The sequence below is a fragment of the Brachyistius frenatus genome, unplaced genomic scaffold, assembly GCF_029030835.1.
Source record: "Brachyistius frenatus isolate BFR_SWC_R1_liver_20210118 unplaced genomic scaffold, ASM2903083v1 Contig_370, whole genome shotgun sequence".
NCBI lineage: Eukaryota > Metazoa > Chordata > Actinopteri > Embiotocidae > Brachyistius > Brachyistius frenatus.
In genome coordinates this window covers 207,784-231,268 of record NW_027210969.1, presented here as the reverse complement: position 1 = coordinate 231,268, position 23,485 = coordinate 207,784, and the positions used below count along the sequence as shown (strand labels likewise).

The 23,485-nt window shown below is 42.3% G+C and overlaps 1 protein-coding gene across 1 annotated transcript; it reads right to left on the bottom strand.

Annotated features, from left to right (window-relative positions):
- Positions 1-777: 777 nt before the first annotated feature.
- Positions 778-23,414, bottom strand: rnf157 (ring finger protein 157). Its single transcript, XM_069724319.1, is given in 20 exon segments — positions 778-2,927; positions 5,692-5,802; positions 8,157-8,205; positions 8,302-8,364; positions 8,498-8,712; positions 10,838-10,946; positions 11,213-11,315; positions 11,595-11,752; positions 11,754-11,828; positions 11,925-12,037; positions 12,890-13,049; positions 13,204-13,275; positions 13,445-13,492; positions 14,494-14,537; positions 14,634-14,700; positions 14,817-14,934; positions 15,452-15,601; positions 16,043-16,131; positions 19,268-19,386; positions 22,497-23,414. Coding segments are annotated over 20 exon segments (2,100 nt in total). The 5' UTR covers positions 22,585-23,414; the 3' UTR covers positions 778-2,778.
- Between the last annotated feature and the right edge of the window lie 71 nt (positions 23,415-23,485).

The following is a 23,485-nucleotide window of genomic DNA, read 5'->3' as shown; positions in this document are numbered from 1 at the left end:
TGGAGTTTACAATTAGAGCCCGAAAATGGCTGCAACTACTTATTATTCTTTTGATCATTTTTATGATTAATCAGTTGACCTTTGGTCTATAAAATGCCAGAAATAGGAAAAAAAAAAAAATCAAAGATGACATCTGTCTTTTTTTGTCTGACCAACAGTTTAAATCTTGAAAATTTTGAAAACCAATGTCGGACAAAGTTAAAGCATTTTCGCAAAACATTACTTACAATATAAAGTGAGATGAGGAAAAGTTATCCCGCGGCTGTAAAACCAAAACAGTGAGCTGAAAGATTTATAGATATAATTATTAAAAAAAAAAAAAAATTAAAAAAAAAAAACATTTAAAGATGCAGTATACATTTTAAGAAGTAAAAGGTTTTTCTTTATGTGTTTTTCTTTTTGGAGCTAATATCTTGATTTTGTGTGTGTGTGGATGGGGGGGGGGGTTACACATTAACAGACAGTTATGAGGTGGAAGATCCTACACTACCATAATAAATTACACTTGTATGCATTCATTTTTGTCGTGTGGGAATGGCGGTGATTTTCATCCCTGAGAATTTTTTGCTAGTGACTCTGAAGTCTGCTGGGAAAAACAAAGCATAGCAAAGTCTGAAAAATGACTGTATATAACTGCAAGGAGAGTTTCAGTGATGATGACCATGTTTGGAAATATCTCAGAGAAGCATTTCATGCTCACGGACATAAACCAAAATACCACCTGGCCCCTGATTAATGAACCTTTCCCTTTTAAATAAACAGGAAGTCACTCCGTGGCCGTTTAGTTGCAAAAACTTTATTGTCTGTTTGAAGTCCTCTTTTGACATTTTCATTCTAGAAAAGTGGGGTCTTGTGGATTCGGGACCCAATTCTTTGATATCATACTGCGACTGGTGCCATAGAACGACTTCATGTACACATTCGGGCCGTGATCACATGACTGTTTGCAGCTTGGGTATAGTAGTGCAGTAGTCTTGACTTTAACAGTTCAGCCAAGGAGAATAGGATGCCAGCAACCGATACACAACACTACAGAAGGATATGGTACCGCTTTATGTGTGTGCAGTGATCCGTCATCAAGTCTACAGGAGGGGGCAGGCCGACCTAGACTAACATGCTTACTCTACTATCGCCTCATGCACCGCAAAGTGTGTCGTCTAGGAGTCAGCTTATAGTGCATTAAATGTTGATATTATCCCTTTTCAGTTATTTGCCGTGTGAGCGCGCATGTTTGCGCGAGCGTGTAAACCTTTACAAATTCTTTACATATTTGAATCCACGTTCTAATAAACAACACAGTGTTCTGCAACAAATTAAAACACAGAAAAGGAGACCGGCAACAACAAGTGGGATACACTTTAAGAGTTATACAAAAAACAACTAAAAAAAACAACTAAAAGCTTCACAAACGAGAAGAAAAGGGCTCATCGGGATGATGAGAAAGAGGGAATATGAAGATGAACAAAATGCCAGCTAACAGTGAGGCCTAAATATTTTTTCAGATTGACTGTGTGATGTTTTTTTTTTTTTCCCCCACAAGAAATCCCTTTATATTGGCAACATTAAATCAAAAAAATAACAATCAAACACACTGAAATGTCAGAATTTGAATATAACTGGCCAGTGCAAAACACAGTTTTGTCATTGTTTGAACTGCAAATGAGCGTCGTAGTGCAGGAGAAGAATAGGAGATGCAGTTTTTAGTTATTGCTCAGTGGTACTTGTTGATTTCCAGTTGCACTACAATAATACTGACATGCTAAGATGGACCTGCAGAAGGAGAGGACGGCGTGTTGGTGTCAAAGTTTGTGTTTAGTTCCAGTTCAGGTGACGGTTTCGATGTCATGTACATTCCCCTTCTACGAGACCCGCGTTCATCGTCCTACATTCTGTGTGGCGTATTTATTTATTTTTTCCTTGTTTTTTTTTTTTCTTTTGTAAAATTTCATCTCGGTTCATTTTGGCCGCCATCTTCCCGCTTCATCCACCACCATTCGAGTCACTTCTGAATTCACATTCAGCAGAGGTTGTTGTGTTTCAAAAGCATGGCGGGAATGAGCGGAGAACTCGGAAAAAGCTGCATGCGAAGTCGAGACGGGAGCTCCCTGATCCGAGGAGAGGAGGGTCAGCTTGTTTCAGTTCAGTAAGGTAGTCCGGTGTGAGCTGACTTTTAGTGTCAAAGTGTCCGACCACTCATTCAACATACAGTTTATAACACAGAAGGAGAAGTTTATAGTAATAAATCCGATTGCCGATCACAGTAGCCCCTGACTGTTTGGCTGGTAATAGGAAGGAAAGAAGGAAAGGGTGGAAAAAAGAGGAGCAGCATGTATTTTTCTAAAGATTGTGTCACGATACACAGCTCTCGTTAAACCTACAGGTAATAAATAGTAACGTAGCAGTGGGCTCATCGCTCCCACAACGAGTTAGGTCACAGACGAGAAAACAAGGAGACTCCTGTGAGATAAAAGTGCACAGACGAAGGAGAGGCGATTCCTCTTTCCACACAGGAGGAGTTTCAGCGTCAGCGACGACAATCAATCAAGGAAATGTTGGGACGGATGGGGATGTGTTTCCCTGTTCGGCGAGGACAGTGTCCAGTGTTGCAGCACTATGGCAGGGTAAGAAGAGCTGACTCTGGACGGATACGTTTAGATTAGTGTGTGTGTGTGTGTGTGTGTGTGTGTGTGTGTGTGTGTGTGTGTGTGTGTGTGTGTGTGTGTGTGTGTGTGTGTGTGTGTGTGTGTGTGTGTGTGTGTGTGTGTGTGTGTGTGTGTGTTAAGCAATGAGTGGTCCGCGGCGGGGATGTTGAGGACTCTGGCCGTCCCTGTTCTCGGGCCCTTGCTCCTCCAGGTTGATGTTGCCGGTGGAGGTGTGGTGGGGGAGGGACTCCAAAACAGGCCTGTAGCCCCCGAGGTACATCAGATCTGCATGAGAAGAAGAAGAGAGAGAGAGCGACAGGACGCGCTGTGAAATTGCCAGAGAAAATGTCTCCAAATCTCTTAAAACTTCCTATCAAGACACCAATAAGCAGATTTTAAATGCACATATTTTTTTATTATTACTCAAAAATGTGAGCAAAGTTATCAACCTTTAAATGATTACATTGTTACAGTAATCAGCGTTATTTTAATAACAGTGGAGATAATTGAGGTGCAACTTTACATTCACACTTTAGGCCGGACTACTACCTAAAATGTTTAATTGCAAAGGGCAGGAAACTCTTTTTCTTTCTAAAGATGCATTACTTTTTCTAGAAATTCTAGTTTTATTTTTCTTCTCCTTAAAAACACACTTTGTCCTATAATGAAAATAATGTTCTGTATAGTTTTGATAAAGAATTTTAGCCAAGATAATATCACACTGCTCATTAGTTCCCTTTCACAGATTTTCTACTCTTTGTCCCATCCTCCCTTTTATTCTGAAACACCTTCAACAAGCAGCTTTTGGGTAAAGAAAATAATTATTAATAGTGAACAAATGAGGAATTAAAGCTCTGTAATCTGCAGCTGTAATTTAAAAGCACGACAAAATATAATACAAAGTAGATTCTGAGCTGTGATTGAAAACTTCCCTTCTCTTTTTGATAAACATATTTTTTGTTCTTTGACAACCGTTTCATATTGTATTTTTAGAACAAATTTTAAAAAAAAAGTTCAGGTGCATCATAACAGACAGCTAAATTGAGTAACTAACAAAATAAAGGGGATTGTCAAGGTTTATATCAAGTACAAAACTAACAATTATTTTTAACCCCGGTGTCTGATCTGCCATCTAACCATAACTCCATACCTAGTCCTCAATGTGCACAGGGCATGACTCCTCATCTGTCCATCCGAAAGAAAGCGAAAGAAGGAAAAAAGACAGATAGAGAGAGAGAGCGAGAGCGAGAGAGAGGGAGGGGGAGGGAGGGGGGGGAGGGAAAATGTCCAAGAAAAGACAGCAGAGCATGTGAAGAACGACGGGGGGAGAGGGGAGGAGAGAAACAGAGAGATAACAGAACACCTTTACGACACACGAGTAGAAAACATGTCACAACATCCACCATCAAACACCAACCGGATCATGTGGGTTCAAGGGAATGAAGGGAATCGGGGTTTTAAGAGGGGAAGAGGCAGAGAGCTACAGGAACGACGCAGAGCTAAAGGCTGGGAAGGACGTTTGAACCCAAAACTACTCAACTTTGCTGCTTACAAGCTAAATTAACACTCTGGAGTATGTATGTTCATTGAACTGGTGCTTATTACAGTAACAGTATTACAGTATTTCCCCTCGGGGATTAATAGAGTACTATAAAAAAAAACTTTATTTCTCGATAAAGTAGAGACAAGCTGATGTGTGACGTTTGCATTTCCTGCGATACGCTACGTGCCTGCAAATTTGCTAAATTGTCGTGGCTTCTAGACGCCGTCCATGTTGCCGTTGCTTAGCAGCGGTGTTCTCGCGACTTAACTATTTTAACGATAAGCATACGGTGAGCACGACTTGCCTCGTAACAAATTGAAGCACGTGTGCTTTAATAAAAAACAAAATCAAGTGGAAAGCCAAACCTGGTTTAGGGAAACAAAACCACATGGTGCAGGGTTAGGCACTAAAACGACTTGGTTACAATTTCGGAAAAGATTTCTTGAAACAAATCCACATCACTGGGTGGGAGTCCTCTGTCTGACCCATCCAGCCGCCAGCTCTACGCAGACTTTAGCGCTTTTGCACCCGGTCAAACGACCTTCGAGGCGACGCCCACCGTCAGAGTGGCACGCTGTACTCTGGTGGACTTGCAGGTGTATTACCCGCTTTGTCGTAATAACTTGGCAGCTTTTTCATAAATTGACAAACTGAGAAATGAGACTTAAGTTTTGGATGGCTCAACAGGGGCTAAACAAAATGAAGCAAAATCCACCAGTACTGCAGAGGGTTAAATAACCTGAGTGTAAAATTGCTGTTAGTCCAGAACAAAGTCAAGAGCCGTTAGCTCTCATCACAGTAACACACGCAGTGGGGCGAAGCAGAGAGGAGGATCAGGGATGGACAGGAGGGAAGATGGAGGGAGTGAAAATGAGCTGCAGATGTTTGGCAAAGCGGCTCGGAGCTGGCAGACACTGAACATGAACTTCAACGTTTGGGAAAAAAGACCGGATTGTTTTCTCTCACACACACACACTCGAGACAAAACAGAAAAGACAGCATGCAGGAATCACTCGTCAGATACACGATAAGATACACACCCTCTCTCTCACACACACACACACACACACACACACACACACACACACACACACACACACACACACACACACACACACACACACACACACACACACACACACACACACACACACCAGGGCTTCAGCTAACGAGGAGAGAGGAGGGACAGCTAACCGGTACTGAAAAAGCAATGAAGCACCACCACAACATCAAAGGGTAGGGATGAAGAGAAGAAGGAAAGCTGTGGATCTTCATGCTGGGCACAGATGCTACAAAACCTCTCTGATCAACAGCTGCAACTAAATCTGCCAAAATGAAGAAACACTAATTTGCTTTTTCTTGTTTCTGTCTAACTTAAATTTACATTAGCATGTTACGTGATTTCTCGTGCACGCCTCGCTTTTCCTCTCCTCCTGTACCTCCCCTCACTCTCATGCCCAGTCCTCGGTACTCTCACTGGTCCATGTTCGAGAGGTTGCCACTCACCGGCGAATCGGCTGTCGGGAGCCTGCTCATTATCCAGCCCCAAAGAGGGCGTGTCACAGAGGGCGACGCCCTGATTGTTATTGGCCAACTCTGGACACCTGCTCCGCCCACCTGCAAGCGAGGGCAAAGGTCAAAGAAGAGCAGCCAGGCACAGCGGGGTGGGGGTTTGGGGGTGTGGGGGGGTAGGCAGGGTGAGGGAGGGAAGGGGGGAGGGGGGGGGAGGGTGTCAGAGGTGCAGGGCGGAGGTTGGCCATGCTAGAACGGCGATAATAGAATCATAAATAATAAAATAATTTCTGCATTTGATCAGAGTGACTCTTAAACATCAGGTTGGCTCTGTGATCAGTGAATTTCCTGACAGCTTTTCCAGCATGGCCAGTCGATCGATACTGACAGGTTCAATATGTGCAAGTGCCCCATGCCTGCAGCAAGCTGGCTTGTGTGCAGCAAGTGTGTGTGTGTGTGTGTGTGTGTGTGTGTGTGTGTGTGTGTGTGTGTGTGTGTGTGTGTGTGTGTGTGTGTGTGTGTGTGTGTGTGTGTGCGCGCGCGCGCTAATGAAGAAGGAAGTGGCAAAGATGACTGATTGAATGATTGACAGCTCGGCACAGAGACACAGACAGGGCACATTCAGAGGCTGTCTGGCAGCGCCGGTGCAGGTGCACACACGTGTGCGTGCAAACATACATCCTACAGCGCGTGTGCTCATTCACAGTCTGTCAGGCAGCACAGGTCCGCTCGTCTCCTGAAGAACTGAAAGGTCACTCAGAAAACTCGCACAGGTGCTCAGAGATCGTTCCAGTCCAGCCCGAGGTGTCAGAACGAACACACGCACACACACACACACGCACACGCACACGCACACGCACACACACACACGCACACACACGCACACACACACAAATAAATACAAACACACACAAATACAAACACACATACATTCCACAGAGAAACTCATTTACATATTAAAGGTCTAAACTGTTGTCTAATGAAAGGTGACCTTGCTCTGTTTGCTTCATGCCCTATTGGTCATGGACTCACTCACTGTATACCACAACACTTTGTTTAGCATCACATCAGTCTCTCTCACACACACACACACACACACACACACACACACACACACACACACACACACACACACACACACACACACACACACACAGAGACATAATCAGCATTCAGGAGCAGTGCAAATGGAGCATGTAGAAGCCTCACGTCGCAGCAGCTAAAACCGCACATGCACACCGCAAAAGAGCACGTAAAATGACACACTTCGTACACAAACATACCTGTCGTCTACACAAACATTTATATGGAAGTGCAAATCATGCAGATGCAAGTCAGTAGCCCGGTGTGCAGCAGAACCTCGTCTCAAAACACAGGATATCTGTACAGTGGGCGCCCGCTTCTTTTTGTGAATGAATGGATGCTCTGATTGACCGGAATATTTATTAGAAATTGGCAGTACTTGAATTCAGAATGTGGAAACACTGCTTGAGAGCTTTTTTACTGCCTGATCTGTCAGCTGTGTAACATTTAAGAGGTTCACCGACTGTCAGGGAACGTGTTAGCTGGATTGCCAACGTTAGCAACCGTTCGGTCTATCCCCACACTTTTTGGTGTTGTGTCCAAGTCTGATTCCCTGTCGATAAGTGTTTCCCCTAATGTTGACCCGAACCAAAACTCGTCCGAATCCTAACCACCGAGACGTGCACTGTACACGAAATACAATTGTCATGGGAGGGACAGACACAAGACCAGTGTTTTTTGGAGTATGAAAACGGCTTTACAGGCACTGCGAGTCGAAAGGATGCGACCTTTAAAGCTTATGGCGGTAACGCCAAAGTCCTTTCCAAAACTAAAACTTTATTCTTTTGAACAACAGAGCTTTTATTTGATCACAGTGTTAAAAGCAGATTTGGGGAGATAATTCTTGTCAGACCCAATTAATTATTTGAGCCTAAAATCAAACCACAGCAGGACAACCAGTGTTGGAAATATGATGTAACGACTATAATAGTGATTTAATCAGTACTTAAATCTAATCAAAGGCCTGATCAGATCGTCCCTAGGGAATACAATGTGGTCTGTAATTCAGTCTCATGAGTTCAGCCCTCACTGTGAAGTAGACCAGGTTTCCGGCGCACACGCACACTGCAGGAGAAGACATTCACTCCGGGTTAGATGCTGCATGTTGAGGTGGTTTCAGCCAACGTTGCATGCACTTTGAAAGGGCGGGCCCCATCTGGAGGACAATTTCTGACGTGGGATCCCTTTATTTTGAAAGGGTTGTCATTACTCAGGCATGATTCAAAAAAGAATTTCTGACAGATCAACAGCCCAGTCCATAAACTATATAGTTTGTATTGAAGGGTGTGTTTCTTTTTTTCATTGCCTGAGAGCAACATATGCAAAGGGAGGTGAGAGGTCAGGGGTGAGAGGTGAAGGATGGTCCCTATAGTTACCTTTCCCATTAGATGGAGAGGAGCAGTCTTCTTCAGTGACATCATTTCCCTGCAAAAAAAAAAAAAAAGCAGAAAATAAGCTTTGTAATATGTCATAAAAGGTAGATAAGTAATTCAAATAAGCAAATATCAGAGTGTCATTCACCTCCGAGTCCTGCTCCTCTACTGCCACTGAATAGTTTTGTTCCTTTGGCTCCTTGGAAAACTCCTGAGTGAGAGAAATAAAAAAAAGAAAACCAGAGGAAGATAAACCGACGAAGTGCTGACCAATTTATGTAAAATGATAGGATCCCGCAGATGTTTTTTCTCCCCCCTCCACCCCTCCACCCCTCCATCCTCACTCCGTCCTGCTGCGACGGTCCTCGGCTCTCCATGGGGGCGTCCTGGTTCTCCTCGCCCTCCACATCTCCCCCCACGTCCCCCCCGGGCTCGCCTTCGGCCCCGGCCAGGTAGGACCCTGACATGGAGGACATGGTGTCAGTGCTGATGTGGGAGTGCTGCGAGTGGGACGAGGCCATGGACATCACTGACTGGGCCAGGCTGCTGCTCACTGGGTCTGACAGACAGACGAAGAGGTGAGATTTCCACCAGTGTGGCAAACAAAACAAAAAAAAAACGGATCCATCCTCCCACAACAGAAAACCTAAAAAGATTACTGTACTTTCTGTAGGAGAGTGAGTAACCTGCAAACATTCACTTTTTCATTGTCAAATACAGATGTCAACATTTTGTAAAACACTCACATTCACCGACATTGTGAAAGTTCAATTGAAAGATTGACAAAGTTTTAATGTGTGTTCATTAAAAAAAAAAAAAAAAGGGAGCTACAACAAGGAAATGATTAGCGTAGCTTAGCATAAACACTGGCAGTAGAGGGAAACTGCTAGCTTGGTTCTGCCATGTGACCAAAACTTAAACCTGGAATCATCCACTGCAGAGAAGTTTTACATGAAGTTTTAATGAAATGATACATGGAAATTTTGGACTATTATCATGACAATAGTTAGGATACTAATCATAAAACATTGGTAAAACAAGCTTGATGCTGAATGGACTTGATCATATTAGTGTCTTTATCCAGCAGCCAGCTGTAGGGACAGGTATGAAAAGATGGTGGACTGTGTATTTTTATTAACTGTAAACAGTCAAGCTACCCCGTTTCCAGTATTTATGCTAAGATAATTGCCCCTTTGCTCCAGATTCATACTTCAGATTCATACATGAGTGATAACCATGTCTCATCTACTGCTATTCAAGGAGAGGAGGTCATTTTCAATCTCAGCTCTGACTGAATACCTCTACACTTCCCCGTGTCCCAGGTATTTTTAACATTATTTACTCCAATCTTCTGTCAGCAGCACAAGAGATCTGACTACATAAGGACTGGATTCATAGAAACATGTTGAAAGCCTTTTTTTTTTTTTTTTTTAAGAGCTTTTCACTCCAGCTGGAATCACAGTCCTCTCTTCCGGTTTTGGGCTGAAAAGCCATCCAGCATAAAAAATGTGATCCAGTGGCACAAATATAAACCGCTGAGATGGCACAAGCTTCTGATTTATTCATGTTAAAAGGCTTCACGGAGCACCTTGAGGTCTTTGAATTTAGCTTTCATCCTAAATTTGGGAGGAACTGAACATCATTTTGAGGAAAACAGTTTTCCTGACTGAACACCACGGCTTAATGTGACATCTTAGATTCATTCAATGAAGTCTCAATTTAAAGTAAGATATGATGAACGGTATTAATCCAACACAGGAAAGTGGTAGACATGGAATATGTGACCTTGCTGTGTACATCAAGCTGTTCAATGGCTTATTGTCATTCAGACATGGATAATTTGTATAGCTTCATTCAGACATGACAACACAATGGGAGGTGGAAGAGATTTATTTTGCAGTTGAAGCCTCAATTAATGACTACTGTGAGTGTGAGCGACACTCACCTCTGCTTCTCTTAAATCTCTTAATAAGTGGAGAGTTGATGACCTCCGACAGCACACAAACATTAAATGGCAGGACGTCAGGTTGGACTCATGCAAATTAAGCGTCGCATGCAGTTAGCATTAAAGTAACACTGTTGCTGTGTCTGTATGAGTTTTTCTTTTTTTTTATCTCTTTTTAAAAAAAAAAAAAATTCCTGGTTCTTTAATTTGATTTTTTTTTTTCTTTGCACATGAGAAATGATGACTTAGGAGATTCATTTATTTACAGAGAGTTCTTAAGGTAAAAGTAAATACATTTTCTGTGCATGTTTTATGTTAATTAGATTACGTTACGTTCAGACTCCTGTCATATTGAAAGTGTTATGGAAATGTTAACTGCTCTGCTACATCGAAATGACTCAGGCATCGTTTAGACATGAGACCAACATGCATAATTTTCTTCACTTTGCTTTAGTTATAGTAAAAAGGTGCAGGATGGAGAAGCATGAATCAGCATCTGCCACATGTAATATGAAGCACACAAAATACAAAAACAATACGAATATTTTTGGCCTTCTGGAAATGAAAGCAATTCACCTTACAACATCAGTTATTGCAGTTACAAGTGTGCAGTGTGTGTGTGTGTGTGTGTGTGTGTGTGTGTGTGTGTGTGTGTGTGTGTGTGTGTGTGTGTGTGTGTGTGTGTGTGTGTGTGTGTGTGTGTGTGTGTGTGTGTGTGTGTGTGTGTGTGTGTGTGTACCTTCAGGAGAAGTGATGGTGGAGGAGAGCGGGGTGCCGGTACAGGATGACTGGTCAATGGCTCCAGACGAGGAGAGAGTCAGGTTCTCGCTGTCTGGAGTCACTCCGGACTGTAAAATAACGGAAGCAGCAGTGAGAGAGGAGCTCACAACGCTACATGATCTTGCGCACACTCAAACACACAAACAAATGTGTACGCTCCTACTGCCGCTGCAGATATCTGACACGGAGATAATGCATTTTCTCGATGTCTTTGTTTCACTCACTCATTCACACACTCACTCTCACACACACACACACACACACACACACACACACACACACACACACACACACACACACACACACACACACACACACACACACACACACACACCTCCTGCTGGTCCACGACGAGTTTGTGGCGACAGGCCTCCGATTCACTGCACGACTTTTCATCCTCCTCCTCGGGAAGCACAGAGGAATTCTGGGACAGTGACCTAAAATAAACAACAAAATGGACTGGAGTCAGGCAAAAATAACAGGCGTGAGTCTGATGCACCAATTTGTGGCAAACACTGAAATAACAGAGAAGCGTAGTTAAAAAAAAAAAAAAGAAAAAAAAAAAAGAAGTAATTTCTATTTGTCAAAAAAATACTGAATCCGAATCTGATCACAGTAAATAGACTGAACAAACCAGAATCAAACAGTCCTGATATGACCAAGCAATGAGTTATGACCAATTCTCTCTCGGGTCAAAGCCTGACAGGCAGACTCACTTGGAACCACTCTTCTTGAGTTTGAGTCCCTGACTGGAGTTGGAGTGGTCCAGAGGGGAGAGGGAGCGGGCCGGCGCTGGGTGGGGCTCGCTGCTGTAGGGGGGCAGCGCTCCGGAGACTTGGCTGGGACCGGAGTGGAGAGGAGGAGGAGCCACGGCAGGAGGTGTTGAGGGGCCCGTTCAGCGCCTCCAGGAGAGACACGACCTCGTAGCCTGGGGGGATGTGCTCCGACGCCTGCAACGGGAAGACGACACAAGAAACCTGAGTTTACTGTGACTGGGAAGGATCAGTAGTCTGTATGTATTCAGTTCTGGTGTGGTTCTGTCTCACCGAGTGTTCCTCTGAGTCCGAGGTCTGGGAAGTGATGACGGGGTTGAAGCTGGTCGGTGACAGGGGACTGAGTTTCTTCCTCATTGCTCGGATTTGCAGCAAAGCTCTGAATGCTTTAAAGAAAACAAGACGACATTTAAATCATCCATAAAACATAGAGGAAGACATTTTATTTTCAGGAGAAATAGAGATATTTTTAAAGGCTGCAATTAACATAAAAAGGGTCAGGAGGAATTTGAGCTAGTTTCCAAAAACAGTAACTCTCCATTTTTGAGATGACACCTTTAAAATACAGGAAATCTGTAATGGTGTCATCATTTATTTGAAATATCAGGAGTTTTAGACACTCAGGAGGATACAAGATTGCAGCTGATCTGATTTATGCATGACGACCTAATAAATACAACAAACATGGAGCAAAAGAAAGTATTGAGAGAAGGGTTCCTCTATCTTCTTGTCTGAATCTTCCTCATTATTTCTTGTTCATTAAAACAATGCTGCAGATTTTAAACCTGCTTTTCCCAGATGTCAAATTTCAGGTGCAGCTTCCTCTCCTGCAATATTCACTTTGTGGTGAAGCAGCAGGTATTGTTTGAAGTTTCCTTTCCTTCCTTAAGACAAAGCATGATGTTTTCAACTGTGCTACTTTTCTTCCATCGCTGCAGTTTTTCAATAAACACAAACAAAAGCAATCTGATCATTTTGGGCATTAAAGGCCACAAATCTTTGGTAACTATCCCCCTCAGGGGGGCAAAACATATCCTCCTCGTCCAGATGCTGCATCTAACAAAATCTGAGTCTGATTTCTGCACTGTCAAAACCTCTTTCTCTTAAATCTTAAAAGTAGAATTAGCAGTGTTGCTGAAAAGAAGTCCTGATGACTAATTCCAGCAGTGGAAACCACTTTCCAAACAGCGGGTGTCTCGTTTAGGAAAGAAAACTCTCCGACGTTGATGGGAACTCACGCAGTCTGCAGATGGGGCAGCAGTTGGCCTGGTAGCGCAGCGTGTCTGCGCAGGCGTTGCAGAGACACAGGTGTCGGCACGGCAAGATGAGTGTGTCTCGCACATCAGACAAACACACGACACACTCCGCACTGTTGTCGCTGATCTCATCGTCAGCAACCTGAAAACAGAAGTCATTGAAGCGTTAGGAAGAAAGAGATTTTATGGAGTCGAGCTACGAAGACAGTCACACCGATTTATTTTACAACGGCGCCGCGTCGCTTCTGACGCGCTCAAAGACAACTGACACGCTTCTTTTGTTTTCGGAGATTTACCTTTGATTCCTGACTGTTGTATTTGTTCTCGATCCCATAGATCTCCTGCAGCAGGTAACTCACTCCATCCACCTGGGAGAAGGAACACATTGAGGAATAAAAAGGCAGCCGGCCTCACGGGCCACGCGTAATGCTCAAGAGGGAAATAAAGCTTTGGTGTCTACTTTGTCTTTCAAAAGCTTAAAAATGTTACACAAAAGGAGGAAGGAAGGGAGAAGAGAAAAAAACCAGGTGTATTCACCACTTGTTTCTGCTTCAGAGGCTTCACACAGTAGCTCCCGTCCATGTGCTGCCACAGAAATCAACAGATGTACGTATTATTATTAATCCCCCTCTGTAATATCAGGTTAGCCCAGAAAATGACATGCCACATGTTCAGTACTGCCACATACAGCATTAATGTGATATTTTGACATGACACTGATTTGGGGATTTTAGTTATCATCATTATCATTCTGCGCAAAAAGTAAATACAAAAATCTCTCCTCTTGCTACTGTCCCTCCTCTGCAGCTCAGCACAGAAACCATCCAGAGAAAAACAAAGAGTGAACGTTGTTCAAAATAAGACTGTAATTATAGAAAAACATTGTCTTGACTTGATTTGGTCAAACTGCTGGAGTTCAGCTTCAGATTAATTTTGGAATATGTTTTTAGGAGTAGGGATTATGTCCTCCATCACTTCTACTGCAGTGGCAATAGGCAGGAGACATTTAATGGCCGTTGTTTAAAGCTTTGCCAAAGTACATCTGAGCATGTCAGTAAAAATGTGAACATGTCCTTTAAATGTTGTTTAAATGGACCAAACGGCTAAAAAAGTAATACCATTTAAAAAAATTTAAAAAAATTTAAAAAAAAAAAAAAATTAAACACCACCAATACTATGAACTCTTCATCTTTTATTTCTTAAACCAATGTTTTCTGAAAATCAATATTCCCTTAAAGCTTCAAAAGTCATCACTACAACATCAAAGCATCTCCAGTATTGAGAGATTTAAATAAAGCTTTGCTCTGATAATTAAAAACATTTAATGCAAACAGCAGTCAAGGTCCTATTTGCATGATAACACAAGAAGCCTTTATACTGTCATCCAGTACACAGATGTTAAATTTAAACAGATATAAAACAGAGAAAGGAAGACCATCCACATTTACAGCACGTTTGGCAATTTAGTGACTTAAGTCATGAATCAATTATTAAAATGGCTAATGAAAAATAATACTAATTGATTTAATGATTAATTATTTCAGCTCTATTCTTGCCACCACTTCTGACTGCAGCATCTTTCTTACCTTTTCAAATGTGGCCAGCAGTATGTGACAGTGGCCCAAATGCTCTGCAAAGATAAAAGACAGTGGACACATATTTGCTTAAAATTCTGCCGCCGTACTCGCACATCAGACCGAAAGCGTGATGAAACACAGCAGCTCACCTTCTCCCTCGTCGACGACAGCCTGCACCACCATGGGGAAGATCTCCTTGTCCATATCAAACAGCAGCTGAGGGGAGAAACACCGTTGTGATATCTTGTCGGCACGAACTGGCTTTCACACTCGCACAGGGCCTCGTGCTGGCCTGCATTTCAATGAACAGCCTGCAGACGCCGGCCTCCTACCTCTTCGTCGGCCCATTCGCTGAGGTTGACGGTGTGCGAGGGCAGACAGAACTGCTGGCAAACTCCCCTCTTGAAGTGCACCGTCTCGGACTGCAGCGAGCTGTCCTGCGGCAGGTAACTGCAGGGAACACACAGAGAGAGGCGACGGACGATCGGTCAGCTCGTCGGGAGTCAGGGACGACGGCTGTCTGCTGGATGGTTCAAATCTAAGCAGCGTAGACTCTTCAAACGCAGCAGTTACTAGTATTAAATGCATTACAGAGGAGGTAAGTCTTATTTAAATAAATCCTGTTCTGTGTCAGGATGGGCAACATCTGCTGACATCCTGCATCCTGTCTGTCTCTTCCACACAAGCCCGTTTCCTTATTCATGTATTTCTTTGTGGATGCAACGATTAAACTGGTTCTCTCCAGAAACCTCTTGTGTTTTTTTTCCAAATATAAATCTTTTACAAGACACTGCAGAGGTCATTTTTATGCGAGGTAACACAAGGCTGGTCTTGGCTTTGCGACTGAGAGCCCAAATATAAATGTTATGAAGACAATAATGAAGAAACCTAAAAGATAATGTACAATAGGCTGACAGAACCTTTACATAGTGATATATCAAAAAAAGAAAAAAGTTATTTTACTTACACTGGCACTCCGTTGTGAAACTCCTCTATGGCCTGGTAGTAGATGGTGATGGCCACCTGTGTGTCGGCGTCGAAGGTGAACTCTACGTTGTAGCAGGCTCGGTTCTTCCCCGCCTCCTCGTCTCCCGGCAGCTTCAGGTCCTCGCTGCACCTGGAAAAAGAAGGAAGACGAGTACACAACAGAAATCTCAATTTACAGGTGTGACCACAAATTAAGTCCATTTATTGAGTGCTTTAGGCTTTAATCCTCTGAAATGGTGGACTAATTTAACGTTAGAGCAGAAAAATGATATCATCCAAAGACAGTAATTAACATCGAAATTTCTTGAGATCTTGAAGTACTTTTTTCGTTTTTTTTTTTTTTTTCACGTTTGATACGAGATCTTTTATTTCTGGCTTGAGTTTTCTAACTGGATGGCATACACTAAGTTAAAGTCTGTCTTACAAAAATATCAAAACATGAATGATATGACCTTATCCCTTAAATTAGCTGGTGTGGCTCTGTCTCTAAAAATAGCTCAGAGGGATTAAAATCAGACAACAGCAGTTTCATGAGGGGCTAAATGTCTGTCAGATGGACAGAGGTGCGTACCGTACGAGCCGCAGCGTGTCCTTTCGAATGTTTATAAGGCTTCGTAACGTCTTTACTGGTTCCTGAGGTGGAGGGGCTGCATACGGGAACTGAACACAAAGAGAAAACAACAAATTATAGATGTAAAATACATGCTGTGAGACTGAGGAGGAACTAGCAGGCACTTTCCCTCGGCCGCCCGACATTCCTCTCCTCGCCGCAGGGTTGCACGATGACCGTGGCTGCTCCCGGTTTAACCTCAACACAAAGGAGGTTTTGGTTTGTCAGCACAGATCTTGTCGATGCTGACAAGTGCTGAGCCGCAGCAAAAAAAAAGAAAACTGCTCAGATTGTGTCTTTCCAGGGACGAGGCTGACACTTCAGACAGTGTTTGGCAAATTTCTGCACACATGGGGACCGCAGAGGGAGTGAAACAGTCCAGGGTCAAACAGTCTGTCTGTGCTGCCTGCAGGACCAAATGTGACTTTTGATAAGAAAGTAAAACACCTTCTGGGATTGGCCAAACTGTTTTCTATTCTGACTAAACATAACATTAAAAAAAAACGCGGTGTGAACTCGACACATAACCTTCAAACTTAACCCAATCTGTGGTTCACTTCTCTGAACTCCTTTGTTGCGAGTTTGAAGGCAAAAGTTGCTGAATGGGCGTAAAGGGAGCGCCGAGGTGGTTTGAGGATCTCTGGAGGAGAAACATGCAGGATGTGGTCAGATACCTGGACACCACAACCCCTCATCTGTGTGCCAGTGTGTTTAAGTGTGTTTGTGTGGTGGTGAATGGCACCGTATTCAGCACTATTACACATCTGGACTCAGCAGGGAGTCACGCCTGCAAAAACCACACAAACAAACACACACACAGAGTAACAGATGCTGAATAGAGGCATTCATTGGGAACTCACGAGCAACACTGTCGGTCTTATAACGTATTCAAATTCATGAAACATCAGAGCAAAAGTGTGCATTCCCTAACATGTGCTCGGCCTTGAATTAAAACTTTAGACTGTTTTTCTTTCTCAATAAAGGGGGAAATTGTTCACCTATATTTCTAATCTAAATCTATTCTAATCTAAAATTTCTAATCACGATAAACTCAACAGGCAGCCTCGGTAATTTCAACAAATGTTTTTTTTTAGCCAAGCTGTGTGCTTTCACCATACTGCAGACTAATTCTATACAGCATTTACTATTTCATTATCATAGTATATTGTTAAAGCGTCTTTGTATTTATTATTTCTACTTGTATCTTTGAGCTGCTGTGAACACTAAATTTCCCCGCTGTGGAATTAATAGTCTTAATTTATCTCAACACCACATTTAACCACTTGCCAACAGGAAGTGATCAAATGTGACGAAAATCAGACGTTTTTGTCAAACTGCGACTGACACTTAAACTTCAAAACAAAAAGCAATGTATAGGATTTAATACATTGTGGGACATTTTATTCATTATATATAGATATATATAAGCAAAAAAAAAACATTAAATCCAAGGCAGGCCGGAAGCAGAGGACATCCCAACAAAGTACCTCTGATAGAAATGTCTTTTTAAGAATTTGACCTGATGATGACGCAACATGAGGACTTAAGTGACCACCAACACTATAACAAGTTATCGTGTGGGGAACATAAATATCTGAAACAAACTCCACGGGAATATTACTGATATCTGCAGAGATATTCCACCAAAAAAAACCAAAATGCCACCAAAGTCATTAGGATTCATCCTCTGGAAACCGCGAAAGCCTGTGAAGGGTTTCACGGCAATCTATCGAATAGTTACGGAAATATTCGGTCCAGATCAAAGCACAGGGCCTGCATAATGTGGCTACAAAATCCATTTTGTATTTGTGTGCTTCAGGCAGGGCTTTCTGAAAAATCCCTAAATATAGCCCCGTCCATTATCATATTTGTCGAGCTGTGCAGGAGCCCGAGAACAACAACCGCGGTTGGGTTTATGATTCCACGGCACCATCTGCTCAGAAACCACCAAACATTATATAACGCTGGTAAAGCTTCAGACACACATACGAGAACCAAAAAAAAAAAAAAAAAAAAAACACACACCATCACGAGCTGAATTTGGTGCCCATGGGAGGATTATAAACACCCACATAATCGGGAGAAAAACTGCACTCTTAATTTTAGCCCCAGTCTAGACAGAAACGGCAGTGAGACTGAGATTAGTAGAGATGGAGCTGAGACTCTCCATATCAGCTTCACTTAGTCAAACTTCCTCCAAGCTTTAGGGTCTGTGTCTGATTCTGTCTTTCCTCTGCGGGCTTGGGCTCTTTCTGATCTGCAGTCCAATTAGTTTGACCTTCAGGTTCATGATTAGGTTTGAACGAACCCTCCAGAGGGATCGTCCCTTATCAGCGTCTCTGCACGGGCACGCTGTCATTTCACTTTTAATTATCTTGACAGGATGAGATGTTGAAATAAATTTCAATGAGCGACAGTCTGAAAGGCTGTTAATTGCCTCTGCAGGAGTCCCGGCTGCTGAAATGTATCCGCTCCTGCCTAATGACATGAAGGCAGCAACAGCTTTTGATGGTAAGACGTCCATTAATCAACTTATTGATTGTCCAATAAGAGCCTAGAGAAAATGCTGTTTTGGCTTCTCAGAGGTGAGCATTTTGAAAACAAGATGATTCAAGACATCACCACAAACTCCGACAGAATGTGATGGACATTTCAACTATTTTCTAACATTTATAAACACTTATTCAAAAATTCCTCGGTAAACAACATCTGCTGAAGAAGATGGTGTGAAATGAGTGAAAGCTCCAGACATTTTAGTCTGGTCTACATGTTAGCCCAGTTCACTCTTACATTCGTCCAACACAAAAAATAACAACAGACTTAGTTTTGTTCTAAAAAGTTGGTTTCCCGACTCCTGGGCTTACTCTGAAATACAACCTGTGTTCCCACGGTAACAGAAACTGACATAGAGGAGGGCATTGCTCGTCATTTGTGGTTTGCTGATAATATTGAGTTTTTTGAGACCATTGGAAGCTGACTTTTTCCAAATCAGGGTTGTTGTTGTTTTTTTTGTATTGTTAGATTATTTGCTGAATTTTTCCAGAAAAACATTAGATTACCCAGCATTCATAGCAAACAACTTACCACAACGTACAAATGTAGACATTCAGCTTAAGTCAGACTTGAAGTCTGTCTTTGTTAGGTTTTTAACATTTAATGTAGCTGTAAGTGTGCGAGAATACGTACCGCTACTGGTCTGGTTCCCAGGAAGTTAAGGTCTGTATTTTCCCCGAACAGGTAACCCTCCGGATGGGTGGAGTCAAACTTCTCTCCTCCCATGATGAAATGGCTCGCGAAGTAACTCCCTGGAAACAGAGAAAGACTCACTTTAAAAACACAAGAAACTGAAAATATACAAAATAATATCAGATCATTTAAAACCTATTACTGGCTTAATTAGTGGGCAAAATCTGTCTGTTCTCTAGTAGCTGTGAAAAAAAGTGTGTCTAATTTATAGGTTGTTTTTTTTGTTAAACTGGTTGCATTGGAATTAACATAATGAAAAATTTTTATTGTTTTAAAAGAAAAATGATTATAACCCTATAACTTTTTAAGCTTGTTATTTTTCTTTAGACAACTTAAGATTAAAAATTGCTTTGACCTGGAAAACAAGAAAGATCTCGTTGTATTGAGAAATAGCAGAAATTTTAAATATGTTTTGACTAGCCTGGTCCAAGCACATGAATCACTGCCTTCACTGTGGCTTTTTTCAGCTAATTTAATGGTAAAGCAATTTCAAGATTACATTTTTGTGGGATACTGATAGAAATAAACTTTACTTTTTTTCCCCCTTAATCTTTATAACACAAGAAGATTTAGGGCCCCGGGATAAAATGAGTGGTGACAGACTGGGATTCTTTGCAGTCATGCTTTTGCCAGTTGCCAAACCTTCCCATCTGGCACTTCACTGGCATAAAACATGAACATTTCCCATAAATATTTGAACCACTCTGCTGGCACTATTATGCACAGATATCTCCCGTTACTGCGACAGCCAAAAAAATCTCAACGTGCTTGATCTCAAACGCCAAAAGCAAGATGACTGCACTCGAACAACCTAATATTATCCTCACAGTGGCAGGTACGACCAGAAATAGCAGGAAAAGGAAGAACAGTTTGTCCTTTCTCATTTTAATACGCAAACGTGAAATACTGACTGAATTCGAGCTGATATCGAGCTGCAGTTTGTCCACCTGTTTACCAAGATTTTAGGTTCATGACAGCGAGGCTAAATAGACGTTCTGGTTTTTAAATCACCAGCTGGGATAATATCATAAGACTTTAATGGTGGTTCACGGACTTTAAATACATGCTGGGCAGTCAAGTCATCTTTCTGCTGGTTAGTCTGGCATCGCTGCTCCGAATCAGGCTGTGTCTTTTTTCACACTTATCAATGCTGGAGAGGACGCTTTGACTTTAAAGCTGTTTTCTTTTTTTTTTTTCAATTAAAAAAAGCCCCAAATGACGAAGCTCTCTGTCTGTCTCTTCAACACCTTCTTATTATTTGCAGCAGGTGGAAGAGGCGACCTCCGCTCAGGTGTAGTCACCAGACCCCACAGACAGGAACTGGGGCTAACAGATCGGTTTCACTGGCAGCCACTACCCACCTCCCACCACCACCATCACCACCTCCACCTCCACCTCCACCTCCACTTCTGCTTCAACCTGCAACGGGGACTGTTATATCACAAATTCATGCAGCAAATGACTAATTTAACTCCAGTGGTGAGAGTGGCGCTATCAGCAACCACATGTCAACACTTTTCCTCCCTCCCATCCTTTCTCCAGCACGTAATGTCACTATAAATCTAAAATATTGGATAGCCGAGCATAATACAGCCCTACTTAAATTCCTCACTACTGTTTTAGATCTAATTTTGAGGGAGATTGTATTCTACTTTATGTCTTTGAAAAGCAATAACACTATATCTCCTGACACAAAGCCAGTTTGGACAATAAAATTAGATCACTGCTAAACCTGTGTACGGGAGCTGAACGTAGCCCTGCAATCAGAAAATGTCACACAGAGGAAACATAACAAGACAGATTGTAAACAAACAGGTCAGTTTGAGGTCTAGTTCATGAGTCAGGTGGACTGAGTGTAGGAGAGACGTGTTGGCTAATGGGGTTTTTTTTCTTCAAGAATTCATCTTTCAAATGTGTCAAATGTGTCACTGACCAACCGAAGCAAGAACTTTGCCTAAATAATGTACTATTTTAATGTACTAGCCAGGACAAACTGGTCGGAGAACTGATTAACAAGACTAAAAAGTATTACATAGTAGGTTTTGATTTGACCTGAAAGTTTTAATCAAATAATCAACTAGTCCATCAACAGAAAATTAAGCTGTGACTATTTTGACAATCAATCTAATTATTTTTTAAGCCAAAATACAAAAGATTCACCAGTTCCAGCTCACATTTCAGTCCCAAATGTGATTTTTTTTTTTTTTTACCCGTTTTCAGAAGCTTCTACAATAATAAACTGGTTGTTGTTTTTTTTGTTTCAGACATTTTTCACTGGATTTTTATTTCCTTATTGTTAAATTGAGACAAATAACTCAAAGAATACTTGCTAGTGAAAGACTTCATATTTTGCAGATTCACAAAATAACGAGATTAAAAGTAAATCTTTTAAATCATAATTTATATCCAAATCATTAAAGAAAAAAAATTTGTATAGCTACATTTTGTAATTCTAGCTTCAAAAAAGATTTTCTGCTTTTTTCTACTTGACATCATAAATTTACTTGGGTTTTTTGGTGATTGTTGGAAATTATTATTGACCTTTTTTTTTCTTTTTTAACTATTTTGACATATTTAAAAAATAGTCCACACAAAATGGAGATGAGCATTAGTTCCATTAAAATAAACTGCACTACACCCAGTCAATTGATGGATCTGCTCATGACTGTGATGCTCTCTTTTATATTTCCATCCTCTGGGAATCCATCATTACTTATTTATTTTCATAGGCAGCTTGATTCAGCCATGATGCCAACAACAGTCCATAGGTGCGCACAGAGAGGAACCAATCACAAAATCTGACATTAAAATACATTGAAATGTGAGATTAATATAAAATACAGCATGTGCACAAGGAAAATGGGAAATAAAAGGTAAAAGATAGTGTGTTCCTGACCCTAAAACGAAGCTGCAGTGTCACATTTAATTAGAAATAACACATACGTTAAACCCTGAGGTAAAGAAAAGGTTACTGTTAGTTAAACGGAAAGGTAGCTCGTAACAAGCTCAGGTCTCCACAGGTAGATTCTCCAGGTTAAAGGCTGAACTGCCCTGCAGGCCTGATGGTGATGGTTTTCCCCTTCATGCGTGTGAAGCCCAGAATAAATCATCTGCAGTGAGTTTTGGAGCGGTTACCCACCCCAGTCCGACCTGTTGTTGGGTGACTTACCAGATTTCGGTGGATAACGATACACCGAATTGGACGGAATGTCCACTTCTTCCACGCCTATGTTCTGTCTGCTTGTTAAAGCTCCCATTTCCAGTCAGAGAAAGACCACACGGGTTCACGGGCATAACACTTCGGGTTCGCTTTGTGCGCTGCGTCTCCTTATTCCCTATCATTTAATCCAGTTCGTGCTGCCCTGTCCATTTCTGTCGGGTCCAAGCCCCACCGTGAATGTGACCGTCCCGGGGATTAGTAGTTGTTGTCTGGCCGCTTATCCCTCCCTGGTCAACAGTGCAGCTCCGTTTTTGAGGCGATAGTAGTGCCTTTAACAGCGGGGACGCGCTCTCATGGTGCACCGCAGCCGCACCGAAATGCCTGGTTTTACTTGATGTGGCACGAAACAGCGTCGACTTCTCCCGGCCCCCAGCTGGATGTTGATCGTGTATCCCCGGTGCTCGCCGTTGCTGGATCCTGTCAGAGAGGTTTGTGGCTCCCCATGACGTCAGCCGGGCACAAATCCGGATCGTGGTTTTTGCGCAGTCCCCCTCTCTCCTCTCCAGCAGCCGCCAGTGACGAGCCGCTTTATAACGTGACCTTCCTACGCCAACAGTGCGAGCAGCGCGGACTGCAGTGCAGAGAGGGACGGACGGCTCTGTGGGACGGCACACGTAGCCGAAAATAACATGAGTGGAAATAAAAGCTCAAAGAGCTGTGTTCACAACAAGTACAATCGCAGAAATATAACTATCGGAGCTGTGCAACAACCCAATAATCAACGCAACAATAAATGGAGTTGATAAACTATGAATTCTAAATGTCTCATGATAAAAAATTAAAAATTAAAAAAAAAAAAGCGAGTTGGACTATTTTAATTAAACTAAACTGAACAAAGGCAGAAATAGCGGCTCACTGTTGCCGTTACAAGCACCTCCCCGCAGACAGGGGGCAGTGTGACGTTCACTGTGAAGGAGGCGGACAGCCTACAGCCAATC